Source organism: Nansenia antarctica (assembly GCF_963989245.1).
Source record: "Nansenia antarctica genome assembly, chromosome: 3".
NCBI classification, from domain to species: domain Eukaryota; kingdom Metazoa; phylum Chordata; class Actinopteri; order Argentiniformes; family Microstomatidae; genus Nansenia; species Nansenia antarctica.
The window spans coordinates 18,192,604-18,206,101 of NC_137688.1; the positions used below are offsets into that span (position 1 = coordinate 18,192,604).

The 13,498-nt window shown below is 42.9% G+C and overlaps 3 protein-coding genes and 1 pseudogene across 4 annotated transcripts; all 4 read left to right on the forward strand.

Annotated features, from left to right (window-relative positions):
- On the forward strand, positions 1-3,758 carry LOC308153810 (protocadherin alpha-C2-like; annotated as a pseudogene). Its single transcript has 2 exons — positions 1-97; positions 1,785-3,758. The product of its transcript is annotated as a protocadherin alpha-C2-like (transcript).
- Positions 3,759-4,468: 710 nt separating this feature from the next.
- LOC308152222 (protocadherin alpha-8-like) lies at positions 4,469-6,844 on the forward strand (the record flags this gene model as incomplete). Its single annotated transcript, XM_080525146.1, has 1 exon — positions 4,469-6,844. One exon carries the CDS (start codon positions 4,469-4,471, stop codon positions 6,842-6,844), a length of 2,376 nt encoding a protein of 791 aa, XP_080381272.1.
- Positions 6,845-7,517: 673 nt separating this feature from the next.
- LOC308152219 (protocadherin alpha-2-like) lies at positions 7,518-9,896 on the forward strand (the record flags this gene model as incomplete). The annotated part of the gene is made up of 1 exon (XM_080525143.1): positions 7,518-9,896. The coding sequence occupies one exon, from the start codon at positions 7,518-7,520 to the stop codon at positions 9,894-9,896; it is 2,379 nt and encodes a 792-aa protein (XP_080381269.1).
- Positions 9,897-10,569: 673 nt separating this feature from the next.
- On the forward strand, positions 10,570-12,948 carry LOC308152221 (protocadherin alpha-2-like; the record flags this gene model as incomplete). The annotated part of the gene is made up of 1 exon (XM_080525145.1): positions 10,570-12,948. One exon carries the CDS (start codon positions 10,570-10,572, stop codon positions 12,946-12,948), a length of 2,379 nt encoding a protein of 792 aa, XP_080381271.1.
- Positions 12,949-13,498: the final 550 nt, after the last annotated feature.

The following is a 13,498-nucleotide window of genomic DNA, read 5'->3' on the forward strand; positions in this document are numbered from 1 at the left end:
ATGGTCCCCCCCGTCCCCCCCCGGCACCCTGAGAAGGACAGGATGGGTCAGGAGAGGGGTCCGGTGACAGAGGTTAAGGGAGATGAGGAAGGGAAGGGTAGAGTTTCACTGAAGAACGGCTTGCTTTTGGGTGTTTAATGATGTGTGTGTGTGTGTGTGTGTGTGTGTGTGCGTGTGTGTGTGTGTGTGTGTGTGTTGTTATCTGGTGTGAAGTCAAGGTAGGTTTAAGCGTTGTTTTATAATTACCCAGACACATGTTTTTTTTTTCTTCCAGCCAAACAATGATGAGGGAAGATTCATCCTGTATCTAGGCGACAGCGGCTATGGTGTCTCAATGTGACAAATCTAAGGCAGGGAGAAGGGAGGGGGGAAGTGGGGGAGGAGGGGAGGGGAGCGGAGGAAAGGGGGTGAAAAGGGAGGTAAGTCTGTGTATAAACGTTTAACAATTAAGAGACGAATTAGTTGAAAATTAGCTAAAAAACATAGATTTCATTGTCTCCAGCAGCCATGGCCCGCTCCCCCCTCCCCCTCCTGCCCTGTTCTCTCGCTGCGCGCGCCTCGTTTCAGCACCACGGACAGCGACCTGCCTCGCAGAGCTCCGTTGCCACGGCAACGCGCTGCCTGCTCGCAGGGGCACGTGGTGCGCTTTGAAGCAGCCTGTAATTTGATATTCTGACAAGCCCCTCAGCTCGTGTTACAGCATCCGGTGATCGCACAGACAGCAACTGCAGTGATTTAAATGCAATTTTAGCAATATAAGGAACACTGAATTATCTTACTGTCTATACAATACCCATGTCATGGTACTGCTAAGAAATAACGCGTTGTGTTCGCGTGTGTTTCAGAGGGGGAGAGAAAAGGGGGAGAGAGGGGAGGGGAATGATGGAGGAAGAACGAGGGGAGGGGGAGGATACTGTGTGTGTGTGTCTGTGTGTGTGTGTGTGTGTGTGTGTGTGTGTGTGTGTCTCTGCGTGCGTGTGTGTCTGCGTGCGTGTGTGTCTGCGTGCATGTGTGCGTGTGTGTCTGCGTGCGTGTGTGCGTGTGTATGTCATAGAGCGATATGACGATGTTTATGTGTGATTATCATCATTCTATCAGTGAGTTGATTTTTATTCATGGTATTGTCAACTGTTTTACAGTTCGGCCATGCTGCCTCACAGTCATGTGATCGAGGCAATGGCAGCCGAGTTTACTGAACAGTCCTACCTATCTCGGCCAGAGGCTGTCAGTGTTTACCGTTGCAATAGGCAATGGAATACCAGGGGATGTCCTAAAGATGAATGACGAGGGCACACCGGGAGAATTTGAAAGGCATACAATTATCACCTACATATTAAGATGAACTGAATTACTCATAATATCTAACATGTATGGTTTGATGGCAATGGTGAAATGGGCACTTGAGGGTGGCAGAGAGTGTGGATATATTTAAAATAAATCTTAAAACACCCCTTTTTAGCCTGGCTTTTATCTAGTGTTTATCTCAACTTGCAATTGTACTCCTTGTAGCACCCTATAATGTAATAATTTCCTGATAATGTAATAACGCCTGATAATGTAATAAAATGTCCACTTAACTCCATCGAAAATGTAATAAAACCCAATAATGTAATAATTTACCAATAATGTAATAAAATAACCTGACTGTAATAACAGTTTTACTGATAATGTAATACCTTATTACATTATTGGGAATTTATTACACTTTCAGGTGGGTCATTTTTTTTTTTTTACTGATAATGTAATACATTATGTGGATAATGATAACTCCCCTAGATTTCCAGAAGAATCATTCCATTTAACAATAGTGGAGTCCGCAACAACCGGGGCTCGATTTCAAGTGGAGGGGGCACATGATCCAGACGTTGGCTTAAATGCTTTGCAATCATATAAGATAGGCCCTAACCAATATTTTCGTGTGGAAACAGAGGAATTTGGTGATGATGGCAAAATTCCCTTTCTCGTGTTACAAAGGCCTTTGGATAGGGAGCTTATTGCTCAACACAATTTACAGTTATCTGCGTTAGAATATCTGCTACTGGGGAAAGCCACAAAGATCTGGAGCTCTAAATATTTCAGTTACTGTGTCTGACGTAAACGATAACGCGCCGGTGTGTGACAAGCAGAAATACACCGTTACCATAAAGGAAAATGCACCAAAGGGAAAATTTTTGTTGCAAATTGTTGCTTCTGATTCGGACGAAGGAGTGAATGGCGAGGTCGAGTATTCTTTACGGAGTAAATTCAGAGGTTTGGCAGCTGAGCCCTTTGAGTTGGACAGTAAAACGGGGGAACTAAAGGTGAAGGGGGGCCTTGACTTCGAGGAAAAGCAGGTTTACGAGATGAAAGTCCTGGCGGCGGACAAGGGAGCGGTGTCGCTCTCCACACACTGCAACGTGCTGGTCAGAGTGGAGGATGTGAACGACAACAGGCCCGAGATTGACGTCACCTCGCTGTCCAGCCAGATACCCGAGGATGCGCCTCCCGGTACCGTGGTGGCGCTGATGGGGGTGACCGACTTGGACTCCGGTGTGAACGGACAGGTTGTCTGTTCTTTATCGAAGGAGATACCGTTTGATCTGAAGCCCTCCCCCGATGGGCAGTTCTATTCGTTAGTCACCAAAGACTACCTTGATAAGTCCAAATCTCTATATGATATTACAGTCATGGCAAACGACTTAGGGTCCCCAGCTTTGTCTTCAACTAAAGTGATTCAAGTGCAGGTACAAGACGTTAACGATAACAGTCCTCTCTTCACTCAGAGTCCATATACGTTCTATGTAGTTGAAAACAACAAACCTGGTGTGGCAATCTTCTCTGTTAGCGCATCTGATTTGGATGAAGGCGAACATGGACAGGTTTCTTATTCACTGGACCGTATGAAGAAAGGGCAAAGCGTAACATCCTTCCTAAATATAAATGAAGGCAATGGTACCATATATGCCCACAAGACCTTTGACTTTGAGGCGCTCAAAATGTTCCAGTTTCACGTAATTGCAAGAGACTCTGGAACTCCGTCTCTAAGCAGCAACATCACAGTGAACGTGTTCATTCTGGATCAGAACGACAACGCTCCAGTGATCTTGTATCCAGTCAGCGCTAACGGTTCCGCTGAAGGTGTGGAGGAGATTCCTCGCAATGTGAACGCAGGACATTTGGTGACTAAAGTGAGAGCCTATGACGCTGATATAGGATATAACGGCTGGTTATTATTTTCACTCCAGGAAGTTACAGACCACAGTCTCTTTAGTTTGGACCGCTATACAGGACAGATCAGGACACTTCGGTCATTCACAGAGACAGACGAGGCTGAGCATAAACTGGTCATACTGGTAAAAGACAATGGGAACGTTTCACTCTCAGCAACAGCTACTGTGATTATCAACGCTGTGGAGCCCAAAGAGGCTTTTGCAGCTTCTGATGTCAAAAGCTCAGTAAATGTCGAGGAGGCCAACAACGTTACATTTTATTTGATGATTACTTTGGGGTCAGTTTCAGCGCTTTTTCTCGTTAGTATCATCGTGTTGATTGTAATGCAGTGCTCCAAAGCCACAGACTATTCCTCCAAGTATTTACAAGATCCGAATTACGACGGGACACTGTGCCACAGCATCCAGTACAGATCCGGAGACAAACGGTACATGTTAGTTGGACCCAGAATGAGTATAGGTTCTACTATAGTCCCGGGCAGCAATGGGAATACTCTAGTGGTCCCCGGAGACAGGAGGAGAGCTTCTGGAGAGGTAAGAGCTGTTTAGGGGTATTTTTTAAAAACGTTTAAATTACGCTACTTATTGTTATTTTTAGATTTTTTTTTTAAAGAAATGTTATGATTCCAATCACATCAAACCAGTTCTCTGCGTAATTTGCCTCATTGTTTTGTGCAATGTTTTCTCCGTTTGTTGTGAAGGAGAGTGTTGAAAGTCGTTAACATGGTTACTGTTCACTCTCGTGGTTCTGAAACAAACGCTCGAATTTGAATGTTCGGTAACCTACTGCTTCAGGTGTATTACATTTTCTGTTAACTCCTTCGTTTTAGCAAGTCTCTAATTTCTTATGCTCTCGGCCCACTATAATTATTGGTGTTTGTGTATTTATTATTAATTATTATTAATTAATTAAATTAAATTATTATTTATTGATACATAACGCCTAAATGAGGAGTAGGCTATGGGCTATTTGATCAAATAATTGTGGAGATCAGATTCCTGGACCACATGGTGTCAGTGTTATACTAGGTAACAGTGTTGTGCTTTGTACATCAACCCTGCCCCTTAAAGATGCATTTCGTTCCACAAAAATCCTGTCGACATCGGAGACGGCCGTGATATGTTGAACGGAATAGTCTAATCCTTTCACAAGATTTTACTATACATGAATTTCACTATCGGGTATAACACATGGAACTATTTATTCCAGGAAACACTTTGCTCTGATTTTTAGCTCGTGTTTTATTGTATTTCATACGATGGGAGACGGAGGACAAAGGCGCAGATGGGAGTACTGGTGGGTTGCTCTGCGTTTCTCTCTGCTGCTGTGCTTCGGGGAGCAGGTTTCTGCACAGATCAGATACTCTATTCCAGAGGAGGTTAAGGAGGGATTCGTTGTTGGAAATATTGCAAAGGATTTGGGTCTTGACGTCAGTACTTTGGTGGAGAGACGGTTTCGTATCGTTTCTGGATCTAAGGACGCTCTGTTCCAGGTAAATCAGAACAATGGGGTCTTGTATGTTCATAATAATATTGATAGAGAAGAGCTCTGTGAAGGCGATGGAGCTTGCATTATTCACCTGAAGACTGTTGTCGAGAACCCTTTGGAAATACATTATGTAGAATTGGAAATCCGAGATGTAAATGACCATTCGCCTGTATTCTCAGAACATGAGCAGCATTTTGAGATAGCGGAGCACATTCCTCCGGGGACGCGCTTCCAAATCCCGGCAGCTCGTGATCCCGATTTAGGAGTAAACTCTGTTCGTTTTTACAAATTAAGCCAAAGTGATCATTTTGATATCGAGGTAAAAGACAGCGATGAAGACAAAATACCTTTTTTAATATTACAGAAATCTCTGGATAGGGAGCACAAAAGCAACCACACACTGGTGTTAACAGCAATTGATGGAGGGAATCCACCAAGATCAGGTTCTCTAAATATAACAATAACTGTTCTTGACATTAATGACAACAAGCCCGTGTTTACTCGTGACACATATTCAGTAACCTTACAAGAAAACTCACCAGTAGGTACCATTGTGTTACAAGTAAATGCTACTGATTTAGATGAAGGGTCTAACGGTGTTGTTGAATATTCTCTTGGCAGAAACCTTAAGCGCAAAGTGTATGACGTCTTTGAATTGGATAGCATTACAGGTGAAATTCGTGTGAAGGCAGAAGTCGACTTTGAAGACACCGAAGTGTACAAGCTAAATGTGCAGGCTTCAGACAAAGGTCAGCCTCCATGGGCCGTAGAATGCAGAGTCATAATAAAGATACTTGATATAAATGACAACAAACCTGACATTGAGGTAACTTCGCTTTCTAGCATGGTTTCTGAGGATGCAAAACCTGGAACTGTTATTTCATTAATTAGCGTAAACGATATTGATTCCGGGAACAATGGAAAAGTTATATGTAGCCTATCCGAGAGTGAACCCTTCGAGTTAAAACCTTCGTTTAAGGAAAAGATGTACTCTTTAGTGACGAATCAACGATTAAATAGAGAGCACGTGTCCAGCTATGATATCACAATAACAGCCACTGACTGTGGTCAGCCTCCTTTGTCCACATTCAAAACTCTGAGCGTCCAGATATCAGATGTGAACGATAACAGCCCAGAATTCTCCCAGAACCCCCTCGAGCTGTACTTAGTGGAAAATAACACTCCTGGTGGGTCCATATTCTCTGTTAGCGCCTCTGATAAAGACTTGAATGAAAATGCTGTCATCTCATATCAAATTGTTAGAGGTGAGGGGAAACACAATGATATGGCATCCTTCCTCAATATTAATTCTGATATTGGTTATATTTCTGCGCTAAAAAGCTTTGACTTTGAAACCCTCAAAACATTTAAATTCCAAGTAGTTGCTACAGACTCTGGAACTCCGTCTCTAAGCAGCAACGTCACAGTGAACGTGTTCATTCTGGATCAGAACGACAACGCTCCAGTGATCTTGTATCCAGTCAGCGCTAACGGTTCTGCTGAAGGTGTGGAGGAGATTCCCCGCAACGTGAACGCAGGACATTTGGTGACTAAAGTGAGAGCCTATGACGCTGATATAGGATATAACGGCTGGTTATTATTTTCACTCCAGGAAGTTACAGACCACAGTCTCTTTAGTTTGGACCGCTATACAGGACAGATCAGGACACTTCGGTCATTCACAGAGACAGACAAGGCTGAGCATAAACTGGTCATACTGGTAAAAGACAATGGCAACGTTTCACTCTCAGCAACAGCTACTGTGATGATCAACGCCGTGGAGCCCAAAGAGGCTTTTGCAGCTTCTGATGTCAAAAGCTCAGTAAATGTCGAGGAGGAGAACAACGTTACATTTTATTTGATGATTACTTTGGGGTCAGTTTCAGCGCTTTTTCTCGTCAGTATCATCGTGTTGATTGTCATGCAGTGCTCCAAAGCCACAGACTATTCCACCAAGTATTTACAAGATCCGAATTACGACGGGACACTGTGCCACAGCATCCAGTACAGATCCGGAGACAAACGGTACATGTTAGTTGGACCCAGAATGAGTATAGGTTCTACTATAGTCCCGGGCAGCAATGGGAATACTCTCGTGGTCCCAGGAGACAGGAGGAGAGCTTCTGGAGAGGTAAGAGCTGTTTAGATGTATTTTTAAAACGTTTAAAGTATAGGCTGTTATTTTTAGATTATTTTTTCAAGAAATGTTATGATTCCAATCACATCAAACCAGTTCTCTGCGTAATTTGCCTCATTGTTTTGTGCAATGTTTTCTCCGTTTGTTGTGAAGGAGAGTGTTGAAAGTCGTTAACATGGTTACTGTTCACTCTCGTGGTTCTGAAACAAACGCTCGAATTTGCGTGTTCGGTAACCTACTGCTTCAGGTGTATTAAATTGGGCGATCAGTTTTCTGTTAACTCCTTCGTTTTAGCAAGTCTCTAATTTCTTATGCTCTCGGCCCACTATAATGATTGGTGTTTGTGTATTTATTGATACATAACGCCTAAATGAGGAGTAGGCTATGGGCTATTAGATCAAATAATTGTGGAGATCAGATTCCTGGACCACATGGTGTCAGTGTTATACTAGGTAACAGTGTTGTGCTTTGTACATCAACCCTGCCCCTTAAAGATGCATTTCGTTCCACAAAAACCCTGTCGACATCGGAGACGGCCGTGGTATGTTGAACGGAATAGTCTAATTCATTCACAAGATTTCACTATACATGAATTGCACTATCGGGTATAACACATGGAACTATTTATTCCAGGAAACACTTTGCTCTGATTTTTAGCTCGTGTTTTATTGTATTTCATACGATGGGAGACGGAGGACAAAGGCGCAGATGGGAGTACTGGTGGGTTGCTCTGCGTTTCTCTCTGCTGCTGTGCTTCGGGGAGCAGGTTTCTGCACAGATCAGATACTCTATTCCAGAGGAGGTGAAAGAGGGATTCGTTGTTGGAAATATTGCTAAGGATTTGGGACTTGACGTCAGTACTTTGGTGGAGAGGCGATTTCGTATCGTTTCTGGATCTAAGGACGCTCTGTTCCAGGTAAACCAGAAAAATGGCGTCTTGTCCGTTCATAACAACATTGATAGAGAGGAGCTGTGTGATGGAAATGGAGCCTGTTTGATAAACCTGAAAATTGCGGTGGAAAACCCTCTAGAAATACATTACGCAGGAGTAGAAATTATGGATGTCAATGATCACACGCCCAGTTTTCCTGAGCAAGATATACAATTAGAAATACCAGAGAATACTCTCACCGGAGCGCGCTTCGAGCTCCAGACCGCGCGTGATCCAGACATTGGAACTAACTCCGTACGATTTTATAAATTAAGCCAGAATGACCACTTTGAGATAGAGTTAAGGGATAGTGGGGAGGGAGATAAAGTTCTCTTTTTAGTTTTAAGGAAGCCGTTGGACAGAGAGCAAAACTCTAAGCATGCATTGCTTTTGACTGCAATAGATGGTGGGAATCCGCCAAAGTTTGGTGCTCTTAATGTAACTGTTACGGTGCTTGATACGAATGATAATAGACCAATATTCAGTCAAGAAACATATTCAGTCAGTTTAGTAGAAAATTCTCCCGTTGGAACCATTGTTCTCAGAGTAAACTCATCTGATGCAGATGACGGCTTGAACGGAGAGATAGAATATTCATTTGGAAGAGCTGTGAAGAGTAATGTCCGTGACATTTTTCAGATGGATAGCATAACTGGTGAGATTAGAGTGAAAGGACACGTTGATTTCGAGGAGAACGAGGTCTACAGGTTAAATATTCAAGCTTCAGATAAGGGACAACCCCCAATGACTGTCGATTGTCGCGTTACCATCAAGATAATAGACATTAATGACAACACACCAGAAGTAGAAGTGACATCACTTTCTAACATGGTGTCGGAGGATTCAAAAACAGGAACCGTTATTTCTCTCATTAGTGTGACAGATAGGGACTCTGGTCTCAATGGGAAAGTATTGTCTAGTATTCTAGACAATGTACCATTTGAATTAAAACCTTCATTTCAAGAAAATGTGTATTCTATAGTCACAAAGGGACGCTTAGATCGAGAGCTTGTATCACATTATGACATCACAATAACAGCGACTGACTGTGGTCAGCCTCCTCTGTCCACATTCAAAACTCTGAGCGTCCAGATATCAGATGTGAACGATAACAGACCGGAATTCTCCCAGAACCCCCTCGAGCTGTACTTAGTGGAAAATAACGCTCCCGGTGCGTCCATATTCTCTGTTAGCGCCTCTGATAACGACTTGAATGAAAATGCTGTGATCTCATATCACATTGTTAGAGGTGAGGGGAAACACAATGATATGGCATCTTTCCTCAATATTAATTCTGATAATGGACACATTTCCGCGCTAAAAAGCTTTGATTTTGAAACCCTCAAAACATTTAAATTCCAAGTTGTTGCTACAGATTCTGGAACTCCGTCTCTAAGCAGCAACGTCACAGTGAACGTGTTCATTCTGGATCAGAACGACAACGCTCCAGTGATCTTGTATCCAGTCAGCGCTAACGGTTCTGCTGAAGGTGTGGAGGAGATTCCCCGCAACGTGAACGCAGGACATTTGGTGACTAAAGTGAGAGCCTATGACGCTGATATAGGATATAACGGCTGGTTATTATTTTCACTCCAGGAAGTTACAGACCACAGTCTCTTTAGTTTGGACCGCTATACAGGACAGATCAGGACACTTCGGTCATTCACAGAGACAGACAAGGCTGAGCATAAACTGGTCATACTGGTAAAAGACAATGGCAACGTTTCACTCTCAGCAACAGCTACTGTGATGATCAACGCCGTGGAGCCCAAAGAGGCTTTTGCAGCTTCTGATGTCAAAAGCTCAGTAAATGTCGAGGAGGAGAACAACGTTACATTTTATTTGATGATTACTTTGGGGTCAGTTTCAGCGCTTTTTCTCGTCAGTATCATCGTGTTGATTGTCATGCAGTGCTCCAAAGCCACAGACTATTCCACCAAGTATTTACAAGATCCGAATTACGACGGGACACTGTGCCACAGCATCCAGTACAGATCCGGAGACAAACGGTACATGTTAGTTGGACCCAGAATGAGTATAGGTTCTACTATAGTCCCGGGCAGCAATGGGAATACTCTCGTGGTCCCAGGAGACAGGAGGAGAGCTTCTGGAGAGGTAAGAGCTGTTTAGATGTATTTTTAAAACGTTTAAAGTATAGGCTGTTATTTTTAGATTATTTTTTCAAGAAATGTTATGATTCCAATCACATCAAACCAGTTCTCTGCGTAATTTGCCTCATTGTTTTGTGCAATGTTTTCTCCGTTTGTTGTGAAGGAGAGTGTTGAAAGTCGTTAACATGGTTACTGTTCACTCTCGTGGTTCTGAAACAAACGCTCGAATTTGCGTGTTCGGTAACCTACTGCTTCAGGTGTATTAAATTGGGCGATCAGTTTTCTGTTAACTCCTTCGTTTTAGCAAGTCTCTAATTTCTTATGCTCTCGGCCCACTATAATGATTGGTGTTTGTGTATTTATTGATACATAACGCCTAAATGAGGAGTAGGCTATGGGCTATTAGATCAAATAATTGTGGAGATCAGATTCCTGGACCACATGGTGTCAGTGTTATACTAGGTAACAGTGTTGTGCTTTGTACATCAACCCTGCCCCTTAAAGATGCATTTCGTTCCACAAAAACCCTGTCGACATCGGAGACGGCCGTGGTATGTTGAACGGAATAGTCTAATTCATTCACAAGATTTCACTATACATGAATTGCACTATCGGGTATAACACATGGAACTATTTATTCCAGGAAACACTTTGCTCTGATTTTTAGCTCGTGTTTTATTGTATTTCATACGATGGGAGACGGAGGACAAAGGCGCAGATGGGAGTACTGGTGGGTTGCTCTGCGTTTCTCTCTGCTGCTGTGCTTCGGGGAGCAGGTTTCTGCACAGATCAGATACTCTATTCCAGAGGAGGTGAAAGAGGGATTCGTTGTTGGAAATATTGCTAAGGATTTGGGACTTGACGTCAGTACTTTGGTGGAGAGGCGATTTCGTATCGTTTCTGGATCTAAGGACGCTCTGTTCCAGGTAAACCAGAAAAATGGCGTCTTGTCCGTTCATAACAACATTGATAGAGAGGAGCTGTGTGATGGAAATGGAGCCTGTTTGATAAACCTGAAAATTGCGGTGGAAAACCCTCTAGAAATACATTACGCAGGAGTAGAAATTATGGATGTCAATGATCACACGCCCAGTTTTCCTGAGCAAGATATACAATTAGAAATACCAGAGAATACTCTCACCGGAGCGCGCTTCGAGCTCCAGACCGCGCGTGATCCAGACATTGGAACTAACTCCGTACGATTTTATAAATTAAGCCAGAATGACCACTTTGAGATAGAGTTAAGGGATAGTGGGGAGGGAGATAAAGTTCTCTTTTTAGTTTTAAGGAAGCCGTTGGACAGAGAGCAAAACTCTAAGCATGCATTGCTTTTGACTGCAATAGATGGTGGGAATCCGCCAAAGTTTGGTGCTCTTAATGTAACTGTTACGGTGCTTGATACGAATGATAATAGACCAATATTCAGTCAAGAAACATATTCAGTCAGTTTAGTAGAAAATTCTCCCGTTGGAACCATTGTTCTCAGAGTAAACTCATCTGATGCAGATGACGGCTTGAACGGAGAGATAGAATATTCATTTGGAAGAGCTGTGAAGAGTAATGTCCGTGACATTTTTCAGATGGATAGCATAACTGGTGAGATTAGAGTGAAAGGACACGTTGATTTCGAGGAGAACGAGGTCTACAGGTTAAATATTCAAGCTTCAGATAAGGGACAACCCCCAATGACTGTCGATTGTCGCGTTACCATCAAGATAATAGACATTAATGACAACACACCAGAAGTAGAAGTGACATCACTTTCTAACATGGTGTCGGAGGATTCAAAAACAGGAACCGTTATTTCTCTCATTAGTGTGACAGATAGGGACTCTGGTCTCAATGGGAAAGTATTGTCTAGTATTCTAGACAATGTACCATTTGAATTAAAACCTTCATTTCAAGAAAATGTGTATTCTATAGTCACAAAGGGACGCTTAGATCGAGAGCTTGTATCACATTATGACATCACAATAACAGCGACTGACTGTGGTCAGCCTCCTCTGTCCACATTCAAAACTCTGAGCGTCCAGATATCAGATGTGAACGATAACAGACCGGAATTCTCCCAGAACCCCCTCGAGCTGTACTTAGTGGAAAATAACGCTCCCGGTGCGTCCATATTCTCTGTTAGCGCCTCTGATAACGACTTGAATGAAAATGCTGTGATCTCATATCACATTGTTAGAGGTGAGGGGAAACACAATGATATGGCATCTTTCCTCAATATTAATTCTGATAATGGACACATTTCCGCGCTAAAAAGCTTTGATTTTGAAACCCTCAAAACATTTAAATTCCAAGTTGTTGCTACAGATTCTGGAACTCCGTCTCTAAGCAGCAACGTCACAGTGAACGTGTTCATTCTGGATCAGAACGACAACGCTCCAGTGATCTTGTATCCAGTCAGCGCTAACGGTTCCGCTGAAGGTGTGGAGGAGATTCCCCGCAATGTGAACGCAGGACATTTGGTGACTAAAGTGAGAGCCTATGACGCTGATATAGGATATAACGGCTGGTTATTATTTTCACTCCAGGAAGTTACAGACCACAGTCTCTTTAGTTTGGACCGCTATACAGGACAGATCAGGACACTTCGGTCATTCACAGAGACAGACGAGGCTGAGCATAAACTGGTCATACTGGTAAAAGACAATGGGAACGTTTCACTCTCAGCAACAGCTACTGTGATGATCAACGCTGTGGAGCCCAAAGAGGCTTTTGCAGCTTCTGATGTTAAAAGCTCAGTAAATGTCGAGGAGGAGAACAACGTTACATTTTATTTGATGATTACTTTGGGGTCAGTTTCAGCGCTTTTTCTCATCAGTATCATCGTGTTGATGGTCATGCAGTGCTCCAAAGCCACAGACTATTCCTCCAAGTATTTACAAGATCCGAACTATGACGGGACACTGTGCCACAGCATCCAGTACAGATCCGGAGACAAACGGTACATGTTAGTTGGACCCAGAATGAGTATAGGTTCTACTATAGTCCCGGGCAGCAATGGGAATACTCTAGTGGTCCCCGGAGACAGGAGGAGAGCTTCTGGAGAGGTAAGAGCTGTTTAGATGTATTTTTAAAACGTTTAAAGTATAGGCTACTTATTGTTATTTTTAGATTATTTTTTCAAGAAATGTTATGATTCCAATCACATCAAACCAGTTCTCTGCCTAATTTGCCTCAACGTTTTGTGCAATGTTTTCTCCGTTTGTTGTGAAGGAGGGTGTTGAAAATCGTTAACATGGTTACTGTTCACTCTCGTGGTTCTGAAATAAACGCTCGAATTTGCGTGTTCGGTAATCTACTGCTTCAGGTGTATTATATTGGGCGATCAGATTTCTGTTAACTCCTTCGTTTTACCAAGTCTCTAATTTCTTATGCTCTCACACTATAATTATTGGTGCTACTGTATTTATTGATTCATAACGCATACATGAGGAGTATATGGGCTATTTGATCAAATAATTGTGGAGATCAGATTCCTGGACCACATGGTGTCAGTGTTATACTAGGTAACAGTGTTGTGCTTTGTACATCAACCCTGCCCCTTAAAGATGCATTTCGTTCCACAAAAACCCTGTCGACATCGGAGACGGCAGTGGTATGTTGAACGGAATA